This window comes from Mytilus trossulus, chromosome 14 (genome assembly GCF_036588685.1).
Source record: "Mytilus trossulus isolate FHL-02 chromosome 14, PNRI_Mtr1.1.1.hap1, whole genome shotgun sequence".
Lineage (NCBI taxonomy): Eukaryota > Metazoa > Mollusca > Bivalvia > Mytilida > Mytilidae > Mytilus > Mytilus trossulus.
The window spans coordinates 6,885,408-6,902,301 of NC_086386.1; the positions used below are offsets into that span (position 1 = coordinate 6,885,408).

Below are 16,894 nucleotides of genomic sequence, written 5' to 3' on the forward strand. Positions count from 1 at the left end.
AATTAATTAAAACCGAATTCTAAATTTATGACTAGCGACAAACAGGAAAAATGACTTATGATCATTATATGTCTTTCTAATTGATCTATGTTGATTGGTGGCATTAATAGCATCAACAGCAGAAAGACAACTTTGCAGAACAACACCAAAACTTGCTTTATTGTATTTGATACATACAAAATGAGTGTGAAATAACACCTTCGGATGGAATCATTACGCTTCATCGATTAAAAGCTATATTTATTATGGCGACATTCAGTAAAAGATTTTACCATTTTTTGATACCTGCATTTTTCGTTAACAAACGTTTTGAGCTGTGGGAATCCTCACGAACCAACTGAGAAATGTGGTTCATAAATTTTTCTCGTTACGGAGATTAGATCCCTTTGGATATCTGTCTAGGTTTTATTTTCAGAAATGTCTTTTTGCGAGATGATTAGAAATGTATAACAAAAGTGCTAAAATAACCCGTCCAAAATATTCCAGTGCTTGTTTATATACTTATACTTCGTAAATGAATATGTCTAAAGACAAGCCTCGACTCTTTACTTTTTACCTTTTTGAATGAAACATGTGTTCTGATATACATGTAGGCATGCACACGTAAAGGAAAGATAAATATCTAAATTTTGTTTGTTTTTAATTTTAGTTTTGTATGTAACAATTATAAACATTACACCCTAGGAATACACAAATGATAAAGCCCTAGATGGTCCATATACAAAACAAGTATGCAACACATAGATAACAGTATATACACACTTCGAATAATTTTTTCTTAAGAGTCCTTGCAGATCGGACAAATTGGCAGATCCATTCGATTGTATCTTAATTTTTTATCCTGAAGATTTGTAAAATAAAGGGAAAATGGAAACGGTTTTTTTAATTCCCCTTTTTCTCATCGTCAAAACACAAGAGCTACATTGTGCAGCTATATTTCTATTTTAATGCTTCTCAAATAAAACCAAAGGAGAAAGTAAATCTCATTGAATATTTTTGATCATTATTTGAAATTATTTATTTATACCCTTTTCTCATATCTAATGTGAAGGCATATTTGAAATTAGTTGTTTATATCCTTTCTCTGTATCTAATATGGAGGCATATTTACTGTTAAGTGATAACTTGAACTGGTCAGAGTTCAATAGAAGTTGATAAACAGATCGTTGTTAAATAAGTTATCAAATTGAGAGTTGTGTACATGTATATTATAAGTACCGTAGAATTGATACTTATGTAGAAATACCGAAGTCATTGTTTGTTTTCTTATCTTTGTGAAATTTAATAAGTTTAATTTCGTCCTTGTATACGTACTTTAAAAGTACGACAAAATCCCCCTGTTTACTTTCGTTCATTAAAAGCCCCAGTCACACTGCCATGTTTTACTACGTTTTAAAATGCTACGTTTCAACTACGTTTTGAATAAAAATGTCCCGTTTAATATTTTGAAAGCTATATGTTTTACTTGGTTTGTGCTACGTTCTTATCACGTTTTGCTACGTAATTACATGTAGACCAACGTTTCCACCACGCATTGATAAGTTTCGATACGTAGAAGCACGTTTTGTTACGTTCCGCCAAGCTTTGCTACGTATTTACCAGGTTTCAACTTCGTTTCAATTTTTGCTACGTTTGTTGATAAATTTCTAAACATACGGAGCAGGTCCCGTTTTGAAAAAAGTATCACTACGTTTCGATACGCTGTGTTACATATATTTAAGGAATAACAGTACTGTAGTTGAAGAGTTGCCACCGTCAATTGTAGATTTACTGGCGACGCATCAATTCAAAATGGCGGGTCCCTCCTTAGTTACGCCTGGTCAACTGTGGATTTGACGGCAACTTTTAGCCAATGAAAAAAATTGTTTGCATTAGAATTACGTTTCGCTACGCTTTCAAAACGTAGTAAAACGTAGCTGTTTAAACGCGACAGAGTGACTGGGGCTTACAAGAACAAGAGTGTCTGGATTGAGGTCATTTATTACTCGTGAATGTCTCGCATGGGAAGTTTAATTGTACTAGATATGCAGTTGATGCATGAAAGCTGCTGCATAAAAATGAAGACTGCAATAGGAATGCTAAAACAATCTTCTTTTATAAAACCGACCCTCGTTGTCAATTACTAGATACAAGATGTACAACAGACTTTATGACTGTATAGTAACACAAATTAGTTGCTTATTTCAACATCGTTTGCCTGTTGAATAGTTGTCTCGTTTGAAATCATATAACATCTCAAATATCATTTATAATAATATTATCTGTTACATGTACATCCATTTTGTTAGTGCGTTCACCATAGTTTTCAAATTTCAACATGTATATTGTGTAAATGACTTTATACTTAAAGCCGAACTTAAAATAAAAGATAACAAGAGAGACAAACCACATCGAAATGAACATTTACAAAGTTCTTTGCGGGCTATTTTGTGAAACTTTTTTTTCTATATATAGATTCTATTTGCCTAAACAAGAGGAGGAAGTCGTCTAAAGGACATGAAAACGTTGCACCTGACGAGTATAAGCCAGAAGTTCATTTAGTCTACAACTCGCTTGTTTAAACAACCTAGGTACACCGTTATAAACAGGAATCATTAAAATCTTCAGTATTCAACATTAAATTATATATTCCTCATATGTATATAAAACAAATTATAAACATATATGTGTTAAAGATATAAAATAATTTCGGCAAATAAACCATAGTACTAAAGCAATTTGATAAGCAGGTCCCGTGAACACTTTATATAAATGTAGAGAATGGAAATACTAGCTATGTGCACCATAAACGATTGATTGGTGATTCGTGTTGTAGAACGAAATAAAGAACAATGAAATCAATCAATCGATAGGATACACGTAGAGTGGGTCAACCAAAATAAAACGAGAAAAGATCATAATTAAGACAGTACTGAAAAATTGCACTTAAAATGCACGAGGTTCGAGACCTCAATTATTTCGCAGTGCATTTCTTTTAGAACATAAATGACAATAAAAAAATGCGCTTTTTCAAAGAAACTTTTACAGTGTGTTGTACTAATTTTGGGACAAATTATATCAAAATTATAGAAAACTTCATCGTCTCTAACTCAAAATATGGACAATTTTATGTTTAGAGCGTCTTGAAATCTTTTGACAGCTTCCGAAATGCTAATTTTAAACCTTTTTCAGCTGGACCAATTCCCTTCTTTCCTTTAAAATTTTGGACCCAAATTTTTACCGTGTAATTTCACCCCAACTTGCAATTTGAGGCATTAAACATGGAGAAATAAATTTGGAAGGGGTATAAAAATTAATGGCAAGTAACCCACTGTCAACACTAGGGACTATAATTGTATAACCCAATACATTAGTCGTTGCAAGGCTTCTTTCATAAATGACAGAGAATATACCAGACCGTTGATTCAAGCACCAAATTCCGAACGACAATAGTTACGTATTTACACACCAGTTAGAACAACAAATGTTCCTCATCAGCGCACGCTTTACTGACTGTCGGGCAAGAAGTTTGGGTCAATACCCCATTATCATTATTATGATTTAAAAACGAATTGAAAATACTGGAGTTTCCTATTTTTATTCTAGTCATTGATAATGATGTTGTATGCGAGAAACCGTTCCTGTCCCCAACATGAAATCTTCATCGTCAAATTTACAAGCTGATCATTTTAAAAATATAATCCTCAGCTGTAAAACTTGAACATTGCCCATGTAACCTAGTATAAAACGTCGTTATAACTGTCAAAAAGGATATTTGTCAATCCCATCAACACCTGCTTTTAAGTATTGCCATATTATGTCAAGTAATGTTGACAATTTACTGAAAAGCATGACCATGTAATAAACAATGCTAATTAGATAAGTAAAACTTTAATGTTAGACAAGATAATAAATTGTCACACTGATGACCTTTCTTGAACAGACTGGTGTCCTAAAAGCATTATAACAGCTTCGGGAAAGCATTCTATGGCGTCAAACTTCCGAAACATAACAAATAAAGTGCTACTGCTTCCGATATATTTCACTAGAGAGTCATTTATTAATTTATCACGTCCCTGGTAACTTGTTTTAAAACAAAGAATATGAAAATCCAACTTCATTAATGGGGGAAAATCAAACTTGCGTTAATATTCTCCAAATTCATCTGATTTATTTTTTTATCTACAGAAAGAAATACGCGTAAATTGCGAATAAAACTATCCAGAATATCTTTAATTTTGTTGACCAGTTCATCCTCAACAATTAATTGATTTATAAATCTTGCGAGGATAAAAACAAAATTTAGTCCTACTTGTTTTTAATGTTTTCAATTGGTACAATTATGCTTTTTGTCGATTGGATTTTAACGACAACATGGTTTTGAACTTCTGTTGGATGTCCACGACTTCAATGCGGAAACTGTTTGATTATCTTAATTTTGTTTTTGACAAACCAGCCTTTATATCATTTCAATTATAATTGTTTTGAAACAAGACTGAGACTCCAAATCTTATTTGTATTGTTTTAAAGTTGTAGAAATGTAACTCTGTAGCTTGTTTTCTGCTTGATACTTTGTGGACGATAACCTTCTTTGGTTCAGGTTATTTTTTTTCTTATTTGACCAATGCGTTGTTCATATGTCTTCACGATCGACTTCAAATGATACAGACATAGTCTTTCAATCAGTTTGATTGAGATCTACTGCATGTATATCACTAACTGCTAGTAGTTCTTTTTAAGTATTGTCATTTTGCTTATTTTTACTTGTTACCCATTCGTACATCGAACTAAGACTTCTTTTTAGCTATTGTATTGTATTGCTATATGTTTGTTTTTGGTACATTGACTAGATGTATAGGTGAGGATTGAGATCTCACTAAACAAGGTGTGAGTTTTAATTTCAGCTCATTTATATGTTTTGGAGTTTAGTATGACGTCCAATCTCACTGAATTTGTACAAATGTTTGTTTTGGGACCAGCTTAAGCACGCCTCCACGTGATGTACTTTCTCGCTGTTTTAAAGACCCATTGTTGGCCTTCGGCTGTTTTCTGCTCTTCGGTCGGGTTGTTGTCTCTTTGAAACATATCCCGTTTTCGTTCTCAATTCTAATACTGGCTAACATGTCATTCATTGAAAATAGGTATAACGATTGGTATTCGTTTTCAACGATTTCTCCTAAACAGTTATTTTGTTTCTGATATATTGTCGTCAGGATCACGATTAGAAATGACACAATAAATATTTAAAACGCTCAGTATGATACATAGTAATAGCTTATAGCTGTGTAATAAAAGTTAAGATTATGATTCAATCATAGTGTTAAAATTGGATTTGCGCTTTGTTCATACAACCTAAATCCTAAATTTGTTAATTTTATCATTCATACAATAATCAAAGAGAGACAACTAGAAGATATCTGCTGCAAAACTATTGATCCACTTTCTTTTCAGTCTCGTCGACATCCAGGCGATTGTAACGTTCTTTAAGTAAGGCCAACACCGGTATACATGATACTATACCACCCAGCATGCACCAGGAGGCCCAGTTTGTACCTGGAATAATATAACACATATTCTTCTTTAATTCCTGGGATATTAAGACTTTTAACATATTTTAATGTGATCATTACGTTGGAATTATAATATGCTGTCCATCAGGCAAAATGCGTTGCCTCCATGATAGATCATTTGGTTTCATTTACAACAAAGTATATTTGTCTTTTGGTCTCAACGGCTTACAACACAACTCTTTCTAAAGTTTAAGGACGTCATTTAATAAATGACATTGTCAGGTTTCTGGATTTTAATATATAAGCTGCAAGTTTACAAAATGATGGATGACAAATTGATAATTGATTTACATAATATTAATGATTTTTAGAGGAGTAAATTCACTCATCATACACCGGGACTGAAATTATGTATTTGCGCCAGACGTCCGTTTCATCTACAAAAGACTAAATGTTGTTTTATTTTTCATTTACCAGGCAAGCCTCCATTTCATTTGGTCTGGTTTTCATACTTATTAGTGGTTTCCCTAGTTATGTCACTTTTTTTTCAAAATTGTGTACGGCGATGGTAATCATAAAATTATAATAAAAAGAGTATTTCTTAATATAAATAAACTCATCCTAGATACCAGACCCTAATATATCATTGAAGCTCGAATCGAATCGAAGTTAATATGTATAATTAAGTACGAAGTGGAAGTGACTGTTTTGTAGACCCAACATTTCAAAGGTCAACGTGATATATTACCTATATTTGGTATCATTTGTATGACAAGGAATATAAGTCCACCAATATTGCTGCTAAGTGTCAACACAAGATTAGTGATGCCCTCAGGAACCGGATAAGCTGCTTCACACGCCATTTCAAAGAATAGTGGCATTGTTGACGTCAGGAACATTGTCCCCATTATAATTGATGTGTATAACATAACTATGAAAAATAATAATATCCGTATTCAACTTAATTCTTTTTTTCTAAAAGTTAATTTTCAATAGATTAAATAACAAAAACTTAAGGACAAGACATTTTTGAATTATTAAATAAGGCAGTTGAGCTAAAAAGGCATACAACAAATTTAACAACCTGATTTTTCTTTTTTATTATACGATATTATATTATGAAAAATCCACCTGAAATTGCCTGAAGGATGTGGCTGTCCTAGGTAAGACATTGATCTTAGCCTTTTAGTTGCAAATTATGTTGCATCAATGGAAACCGAAACTGAACGTGGCATGTGTATTCGACTCGAATCTCAATTGACGATTTTTATTCATTAGTCCTGCACCAAGTCAGAAAGGTGATAGTTGAAACCAAAAAGTTCGTTTCTATGTATGTTGTTTTGTTCTACTTTAATGTTCCTGTTGTTGAATTGTTTTCGTCTTATAATTGATGTGTTTCCTTCGGTTTTGAGTTGTAACCTGGACTTGTTTTTTTCTCAACTTTATGACTTTTGAACAGCGGTAAACTACTGTTGCCTTAATTTAGAGAATAGAGTATCTTTATATAGAATTATAAGTCTTTGGCACTCTGGCTTTCTCCAACGCCACGACCTAGCCAATAGTGTTGAAAGGTGCATTTGACAATAAATAAATAAATCAATAAATCTAAGCCACGTTGTTGGTGGTATTTCAAAGACAGTGCATCTAGCTACAACTTTGAACACATGTAGTTGAAAGATTACATTTTCAAGTTAAATTAAAACCAAATCACCAAAATACTTGCATTGGTTAGGCAGCTTTTATAATTGTACACCCTTTCACTCGTTACACACATGTCAGATACTATGAGTTGATTATTTAATTGCAATAAGCTTAAAATATTAGTCATATCACTTTTCACAAATGCGATAATCAATCGTCAAGTAACTAACAAAATCTATTGCATCCAATAAGACGTGATTCTTTCCAAATCTCACATTAAACATCTCGAATCTGAAAGCTAAACCATAACTCCCTTAACTTATACATAACGAACACTTACCTGTAGAACTTTGAATAACACCTTCAACGAGAAATATAAACCATACAAAACAACCGGAAGCACATATGTACAGGAATAACAAAAATAATCTCATATGGCGTGCAAATACATCGGAAAACCTGAAACAGATTTTAAATGTTTATTGAATACATATAAACAAAACACAAAAAAACACAAAAAAACTTAGATCTCTTGGACTATAAGAAAAATAACGTAATTGGAATACTTAATACTTCAGACCACTGAATTCGTCGATGGTTAAATTGATGACATTATAGTTAGGAAGATCATGATTATGATTATCCATTAATTTAAATTAGGCATTGACCTAGTGTTCAGTTAGAGCAAGTGTTATTAGATCAGAACTTTGTGTCCAGTTTTTATATCATTCGAATTTGTGACATACACCGATATAACAAGTCAAACCTGTTATACGTATTTTAACAGTGTGCTCGTATGTTTTGTTGTTTCACCACTGCCGCAGACAAGGGAAAGAATGAACTCTCACCCCCCCCCCCCCCCCCTCCCCAACCTCATGCTATAAGTGCATTGTGTCTTGCGTCCGAAGCGCTTTTCTTGATTTACCTTCATCAGGAACAACGCCTTTGGTTTTTTTTTTTAATTATTTCACACCATTTTTGCTTATCATAGAAAGTCGTACGATGGCCTTTCTATTCAGCGTGAATATTTTCTCCCTGTAGTTAATAGACAGTATTCTCTTGAACACCATACTATTCTTTTGTAAAGCAGACCCGATAAGCAAGTTACTTTTAAAATCTTCAAACAACATACGTCCAATTTCCAAAATTAATTGGAGTTATTATTTTAACCTGAAGATGAAATTCCATTTTCTTTACGAATTCGCTGAAAAGCTTTGTTGGTTTGTGGCCATATGTTTGTTTTACACCTTTATATCATGTTGCCAACATTTAATAGAAAAAAAAGACAAACATTACTTAACACGCGTATTCATATAAAAATTATTGGATAATTATAAAGAGTACTAGTGAATTAACACTTACTTAGCAAAAACGAGGGATGCAAAACATCCCGCAATCAATGAGTAGAAGCCAAGCCACCCGGCTTCATTCTACAAAAGTTCAGGTTATTTAATTAAAGAACTTACAAGTATATCTTTTTGCGAAAGGATCTTCTCATTTTACTATGGGACAGTCATTAACTGTAAATGGGGACGAAGTCTGTATGAATTATTTTTTTGTTACTTTTAAAAATAGTTGTTAAAAAAAAGAAACGGAAAAACCATAACGTTTCCGATTTTGGTTCTGTTGTTAGGGATTTTAGTTTTGACGTTATTTAAGTTATAACGTCATATGCAATGTAAACAAAGAAACTCTATCATCAGGTAACATTTTTGATATTGTGTTCCTTACTAATTTATACTAGACTCATAAATATATATTTTACTCAAAGTTTCATACAATGGAAGTACATTGTAGATTTCTGCGCAGATGCGGGAATTTAAAACATGACATAAAAAAAAATTGAACGATATTGAGTTCATTAGTGCAATGAAAATTTCTGGATTTAAAAAAAAAATTATTGATTTTTTTACTGTTATTGCGAAGTCCCCATATTACATTTACAAGGTAGTTGCTTGAACCATATTACTACCACCTACTTTCTTATTGTTTCTAATTGTTGTTAAATTCTTGCATATGTTGAATATTCTCTTAATCATTCGTATAGTTCACAAAGTTTCTAACGTTTTGAACATTTTGTTAATTCCTGACTTTCTATATTTACAAATGTAGGTGTGAGCGTTCATAATGTAAATCAATAAAAAGTGTTTCTGTCGGACAAATTTTACAAAGGGATGTATTTTTCATTATAGTAAATAACTACCTGGGAAATATTGTGAGGCTTCAAATTAACGTCTAAAACTCCTTGCCAGCTACTGAATACACCTTGTGAAACACCAAACGTCAGGCAGATCAACCAAAACTTTACATTTCTACAGTATAAACATTGATCACTTATAAGAGGTTTCGCTCGTGAAAGATGTTTGTTTGTCAATTTTCTTTTTTTAACGTTTAATGGTGAGTAGATTTTGGTGTGTGGTTAAAGATACCAGAATTGTTATAGTATTTTCTGTTCAAGTATATATATAGAACGCTGAAGTGCAATGGTCACTTCAAAGTAATCACTATCGTACTTCAGCACGACCATCGCGGTTCGGAGTACTATCGCGGTTCCAAGTCTTCCACATACATTGTGTATTCTCATTTCTGTAAGCGTCTTTCTATATACTGTCTGTTTTCTATAAGTTTTGATGTCATCTTTCACTTTTGAGTTTTTATTAACAAATGTTTTGCTAATAATGTGTTTCAATTAACTTTTGTTGACAAACCTGATCAGATCTTTTATACCAGAACGAAAATCTAAACGTGCCAGTGAGGCTGACACCGTCGGTGGGAGGTCTGGTTTCCTTGGGTAGTATACTAACATCAGGACAAATGCAATCCCTATGAAGCACAAATCTGTAAATGGAAACAATCAATCAAAAGAAACATTGTATCAGCGGTATGGGTATTGCTCATTTTTAAAAGCTGTACAGTGACCTATAGTTGTTAATGTCTATGTCATTTTTGTCTCTTGTGGACAGTTGTCTCATTGGCAATCATAGTATATCTTCTTTTTTATAAATATCAAATGAAGGACATCTCGGTCATGACGTGTTACATTGTTTTTTTATTTATCTTTGTAAATAATTAATTTTTACTAGTTGGTCTATGTTTGGTCATATCCTTTAACGTGGTTCGATACTTATGTGTCCCGCCAATGTGTGTGTTGTGGTGAAGCATTTTTTTTGTATACTTGTCTTTCATTTCTGCCTTTGTGCTTTGACTATATGCCTTATTGTTTTTCTTTATTAACATACTTGTTTTTAATAGTGGTTTAGATTTTAAAACAATATTGACTGCTGTACCCCTATTTTCGACATTTTACCTACTAGTATTATGTCTGTTTTGCTCACATACTGTTTAGCGACTATCAAAGAGGTGAGAGATTAAGCTAGATATAAAACCAAGTTTAATCGACCAGTTTCATCATACGGAAATGCCTGTACTAAGTCGGGAATAATACGACGAAGGGTCAAATAACGAACATTATAACGAATTGTTACACCAATACGATATACGACGTGTCAACTGACGTATGACATGTTTTTTGTGGTCTTATATGGAAGACTATCAGTACAGATGTATACGGATTGCGTTCTATTCCTGATTGTGATATTATTTACTGATTTTTATTTCGCATGGAGGATGATGTATTCGTAACTGGAGACGCTAACCCTGTCGATAATCTTGTACTTCTGTCGATTCCTTCGGTTTCTGTTTGTTTGTTTCTTTTTTCTTCCATAATCGACCAGCTAGATTTGAACTTCTGTCACCTTTATCTAGATCGTAAGCATTTGAGACAATAAATAATGTTAAAATTCATTCCTATATCCATTTGTTTTCAAAACTATTTAAGCATCATTCTTACCGTAGAGCATGTATCTGCTGATGTCGTGACGTTCAGCTAATATTCTTGTTTCTATAAAACCATAAAATATAAAATAAAAACAAAGCGAACAGAATAAACACTGATTTAATTTGTAAAACATCATTTTTCCTTCGATTTCTTTATATAGCTCTAATTTGACTAAACTAGAAGTAATAAAGTTTTACCATAAATAGTGTTATTTGAATATGGTATAAAACAGTACAGGATTATGAGGATGTTTTACAGGACGTTTTTATTCATATATATCTTTCGTCTCTGTTCTCTTATGTAAACATCATGTTACAACAATAACGCACACGTTTGGTTGCAAGGCAAACGTAATTTTCTACGATACAATGATGTACTTCAAGTTCATGCAGATTATAAGATATATTTGTATGTATGTTGGAATTGTTTAAGTTGCAGCTCTTTGTATCTGTTGTACTGCTGTTCCCTCGGATTTGTGACTCGGATTTGTTTTCACTTAATCGTTTTTTTAAAAGGATTAAACTACAATTGCCTGTTATTTATTGTTGATAGCTATATGTATGTTATACTGAATCAAGGTAAACAAATTCTCATGAAAAAACACATTGAATAAAATAGCGACAACCTCATATGTCATCCGGAATCATTCGAACATCAAAGCATAAGACAAAACATTAAAATATCTTTTGAAAAACACAATAGCATATTGTGGAAACAATGACGTTTTTGATATCATGAATAAAAATAATGTATTTATAATAACTTACGATTCGTGCAGTTATTTGTGATACTCCCATAAAAATGACTATAAAAATAATTAAAAAGATTGTTTTATCTTTAAAGGAATACAAGTCTAAAATAAAATATAAATAAAAGATAACACAGCGTGAAAAACAATTTAAAAAAGGAAACAAAGAATAAAAGCAACAGAAAATGTAATGAAAAGCACGAACCTCCATTGAATTAATTCTAATAGATTGTCATTTAATCTTATAATTCAAAAGATTGTATTCTTCTTCATCAATGATATTAAACTGGACAGATTTTATTTTACCAATATACATATTTCGCGATATTTAAATGTATCTTCAGAGATGCTAGAAATCAACGTAATGCAAAATAAAAAAAACACTTTGAGAAACGTTTGAGAGTTGATATAACGGCAAGATTCAAAGTTCCAAATTCCAATGAGGGACATGAATCATTAATTGGGAAAGGATGTTATTCGTTTTTTCTAAAACATTATAACATAATAAATATTCATATTAACCATATTACATATCTACTGTGTTGATAATATCCGTTTATTCAACAGTCTGTCCTCAAGGTTTCTGATTAAGTAGTAGTAATGATATTAAATGTTTAACTAATTTAACTGCATCAGATGCACATCTTAACAATAGTGTATACTGTTGATACGCATGGCCCAATTAATTTCAAATTATCATAATAGCATTGAAAAGGTTATGTAACCGCTTGAAAGTGACTGAGATCAAGAAGACAGTTAAAATTAAGAAAAATACTACAAAAAAAGAAAAAAGCACGCACCTGCTTGTATTACTTGTTGTATCATTGACATGACAAGAACCTCTAAACAGCACTAAATGTGGTCCTACAATAGTTATAACAAAAGTTTATTCTTGATTTATAACGATATGTGCATGCGTGCATTGTTTAAATATAAGCATAACTTTTTCCAGAAATACAAATTCAAACACAATACGGCGATGCAGCAAAAGCTTTTCATCTTCATAAAGTTTTTTTAAATGCTATCTCTTGTGCATGCTAATAGAGTTTGCTTTGAGAGAGCTATTGAATGACAATGATTTCAGGACACCAACCATATTTTCCTATCTATGAAGGTGAAATGCTTATCGTATTTCAACGAAAAACAATATCCAGAGCTTCTACTACTTGGAAGGTGAAATAAATGAGATGATAACACTTCAACGTTTAACAATCATCTGTAGACAATTAGATACTACTAACTGTACATACCCAATGTAAACGTTAGAGCAGACCCTACACTGTTTAAAACTGTATTCAGTGCAGTTGCAGTCGTTCTTTCATTAGCTGGAAACCATAAGGCTGACAGTACTGGTGGAGCACCAAAGGCTATTGGTCCAGCTAAACCATTCAGTAACTGCCCAATATTACTTGTCCTGTAAAATTAGTACTATTATTTCACTATTATTTCACTATTATTTCACATAAATTAAAACATTCTGTTGTACAAGGCTGTACATAATTTGTGAAGTGATAACTTGTTTTCCTCCTTATAACATTGTAAGAGTAGATTTGACATTTAAAGTAAACATTTATGAAAGCTAGCTGTGGGTTGCATAAATACCAGTTGTCATTTCAATTGAGGTCGTAGAATTGTTTACTTCAGTTTAAGACGTTAGGGGAAGTGTGTGTACCATTTACACTGGTTATACCACACCGCACTTTTTACCTGAACTAATTCACGCTATGTGGTGGACTTTGTGTTTGTTTGTCTTTTTTTTTTAAGAATCTTTTTTTTTGTCGGAAATGTCAGGTGTTGATAAATGCTGTTATACAATTTAAACAGCTGCGAAAAATCATGAATGGATAAATTGATTTAAAGTTGACAACACATATATGCAAAAAAAACTGTATGTCAAAGGAAAAAAGGAATTCCCCAAAACTACCAGTGAGTTTAAAGATTTCTGATATACGATATCGTCTCAGAGACGAAATCAATACATTGTCCCTTGGAGGAATGGTTAGGTATTTGTGTAATACAGTAAATACACTTTTATTCATACTCACGGGATTCGTCCTGTACGCCATTTTACTTGAATTGTGTAATGTTCACCTTACAAAATTAACAACACGATAACTGAATAGTTTTAAATCGGTAGAAATATTAATTGATTTTTATTGACGAAACTCTTAACGTCCTCCTGTATAAAATATTTTTGAAAACTAGCCTTTCATAAACATGAGCAACACGACTGGTGTCACATGTAAAGAAGGATCTACTTACCCTCCTTATGAACCATCCACTGTTTTGGTAGGGTTCGTGTATCTCAGTTTTATATTTTCTATGTTGGGTGTTCTGTACTATTTTTTTGCTTATCTTTTTCTTTTTGTAGTTATGTTTATTTTCGATTTTTTTAGTTTGAATGTACCTATATTATCTTTTTGCCATCTTTTATAACATATTTTGTTATAAAAAAAACCAACATAATCATCATTATAGAAAATTAGTATGCATATCCTAAATAAATATGTATAATTACCACGTGACGTATGCTGGATCTGTTGTAATACATCTCGCAACTGCCCCCATTAGAGTCAGAAATGTAGCTGTTAATGATGCAACACGGATCCCTGAAACATCCCATATAGTACCGTTCACTGAGTCTGTCTTATGCTATGTTGAGACCGAATATGATGTATCCGCGTCCGTTGTATATGTTCTCATCGATCGAAGTAACTTTACTACAATATGCCACGCGTCCGCTTGTTTTTTGTCCATCTGTTGAGTTAAGCCTTTTTCAACTGATTTTTATAGTTCATTCTTATGTTGTACTGTTATACCACTGCCCCAGGTAAGGGGCGGGTTTGGAACCCGTTACATGTAACATGTTTAACCCCGCCACACTATTTATGTATGTGCCTGTCCTAAGTCAGGAGCCTGTAAATTCAGTGGTTGTTGTTTGTTTATGTGTTACATATCTGTTTTTCCTTTATTTTTTTACATAGATAAGGCCGTTAGTTTTCTCGTTTGAATTGTTTTATATTGTCTTATCGGAGCATTTTATAGCTGACTATGCGGTATAGGCTTTGCTCATTGTTGAAGGACGTACGGTGACCTATAGTTGTTAATGTCTGTGTCATTTTGGTCTTTTGTGGATAGTTGTCTCTTTGGCAATCATACCACATCTTTTTTTTTTATTTAGAATTAATATTCTTGCTTGGCATACATTTTTATCGAATTGATATATGTACATTTTACAGGGAAAATTTCGGACAAATAATAAATATAGGTGTCATTTGGTCTCTTGTGGAAGGTTGTCTCATTGGCAATCATACCACATCTTCTTTTGTATATCAGATACTTTATTCGTTTTGATTTGAAATTCGTTGATACTCCCCTGTATTCGTGTTCTTCCATTCATCATTATATTGTTATCGACACCAAAATGTCATTCAAACCGCCCGATCAGCATGAAAATGCTACAAATTTATAAAACAGAAAGTAAATAAAACGAGTTAACTATTGAAAGGGGAAATGATCGTCACAGTCAGTAGGTAGTCATGGGTAATTAAACTATGACAGTATAACAGATCTTGTACATTTATGCATGTGTGTGCAATGATGTATAACAGTATTTATGAAAATTAACTTTTTGTTTACCTTTCGTTTCTATCAGCCAAGCGAATGGAAAGGTTGTTATTAAATACGCTATTGGTCCCCATGCCGTAAGCAACGCTATATTTGAATCACTCCAACCAAATGCGTCCTCTGTTGTGGCTGATATTGGACCATATATACTCCATGATCCGCCCTGCGACATGGCAAATAGACAGAATATCACCATAACATACCAACGACGTTTATAAACCTTGGTTCTCGGCACCGACTCGTCTGTATTAATGACAACATTTTGACTACGTGTTGTAAGAAAAACTGAGTTCGTTTCGGTGTTGATAACATCCGATGTATCGCTACTATCTTCAGATAGAAGCGGCTGCTTCTCATTTTCCATGATAATTGTGACGGTTTGTTCAGTCAAGCAGTATTGCTCTTACCAAGAAATCGTCATCGTTCTGTATTCCTGTTATACAAAGACTTCATGATGACTGGATTTTGCATTGCATTAATTCCGAATACGTATTTAAACTATTGCCAACTTCACTATTATTACTTAAAAAAGATGAAAAATCGTTCATTGAAAGATTACACCTACATTATGTATTACACATATTACATGTCATATCTCAATTTATTTGATTACCGTTGATAACAAAATTTGTGAATATGTAAAATAACATTCGAGATTTGCCATCAGTGAGGTATATCGGTAACGTGCTAATTTGAAGCCTATCTCATATCTTATTTCTAGATTTTCGTTAGCAGGGATGGAAAAACAAATTTTCTTTGTTTTCCACCCTTCTTTCTTTATCCTAAAATCATCTGAATTAATTTGGCTATCCTTCATGCTCTTTCTTTTTGTTCATAGCTCTTCAAATTTTTTACATGCTTTGAATTTTCAAAGTTTGGCCCCAAGCATCACCGAACAGACATTGATTGTCGAAATGCCCATTTGGTGCAGAAAATTTGGTACCTTTTATGTCATTACTACCACTGGAAGGACGCCTCTGCTGGACTCATAGTCCCCAAATGTATCACATGCTTAGTAGACAGTACTTTGGTACTAGCATGAAAATGTGGATTTAAAGTTATTATAAATTTATTTTTTTTCAAATATTTTGGCCTCGAGCATCACTGAAGAGAGTCAAACATTGATTGTCGAAATATGCATTTAGTGCAGAGTAATGTTGCCGTTAATGTTATTGTATATATTTGTTATCGACAGATTCCTTTAAATACCTTTCTGGTTCTTAGTCGCACCGTACGCGCAGCTCTCTGACTGTAATTTTTATTGTGAAAAAAATAAGAGAAATCCTACCTCTAGCAAGTGCTCGATATTTCTTCGATCGAACGCTTCAGATACAAATTATTCATCAGTGTTGATTGATAAGTTATTAAGAATGAACGAATTTCATTTTATTTTTTATTTGTAAAATAAAATATTAAATCAAATTTGTTGATTATTCGTTATCAACACTGTTTATGAAGAACGCGGTTAACTACGTTTATAATGAGAACTAATTTTTTTAAAAAGATCATAATTCGAAAAAACAGAGGCCAATTTTGATGCGCACACAGACA

At 32.6% G+C, this 16,894-nt stretch overlaps 1 protein-coding gene across 1 annotated transcript; it reads right to left on the reverse strand.

The window, feature by feature from the left end:
• Window positions 1-5,217: 5,217 nt before the first annotated feature.
• LOC134696133 (solute carrier family 49 member 4 homolog) lies at window positions 5,218-15,916 on the reverse strand. Its single transcript, XM_063557767.1, has 12 exons — window positions 15,356-15,916; window positions 14,235-14,325; window positions 12,967-13,130; window positions 12,517-12,580; window positions 11,736-11,773; window positions 10,981-11,031; window positions 9,839-9,968; window positions 9,334-9,442; window positions 8,493-8,560; window positions 7,471-7,589; window positions 6,238-6,420; window positions 5,218-5,532 (listed from the first exon to the last, which is right to left on the reverse strand). The coding sequence occupies exons 1-12, from the start codon at window positions 15,705-15,707 to the stop codon at window positions 5,408-5,410; spliced, it is 1,494 nt and encodes a 497-aa protein (XP_063413837.1). The 5' UTR covers window positions 15,708-15,916; the 3' UTR covers window positions 5,218-5,407.
• Between the last annotated feature and the right edge of the window lie 978 nt (window positions 15,917-16,894).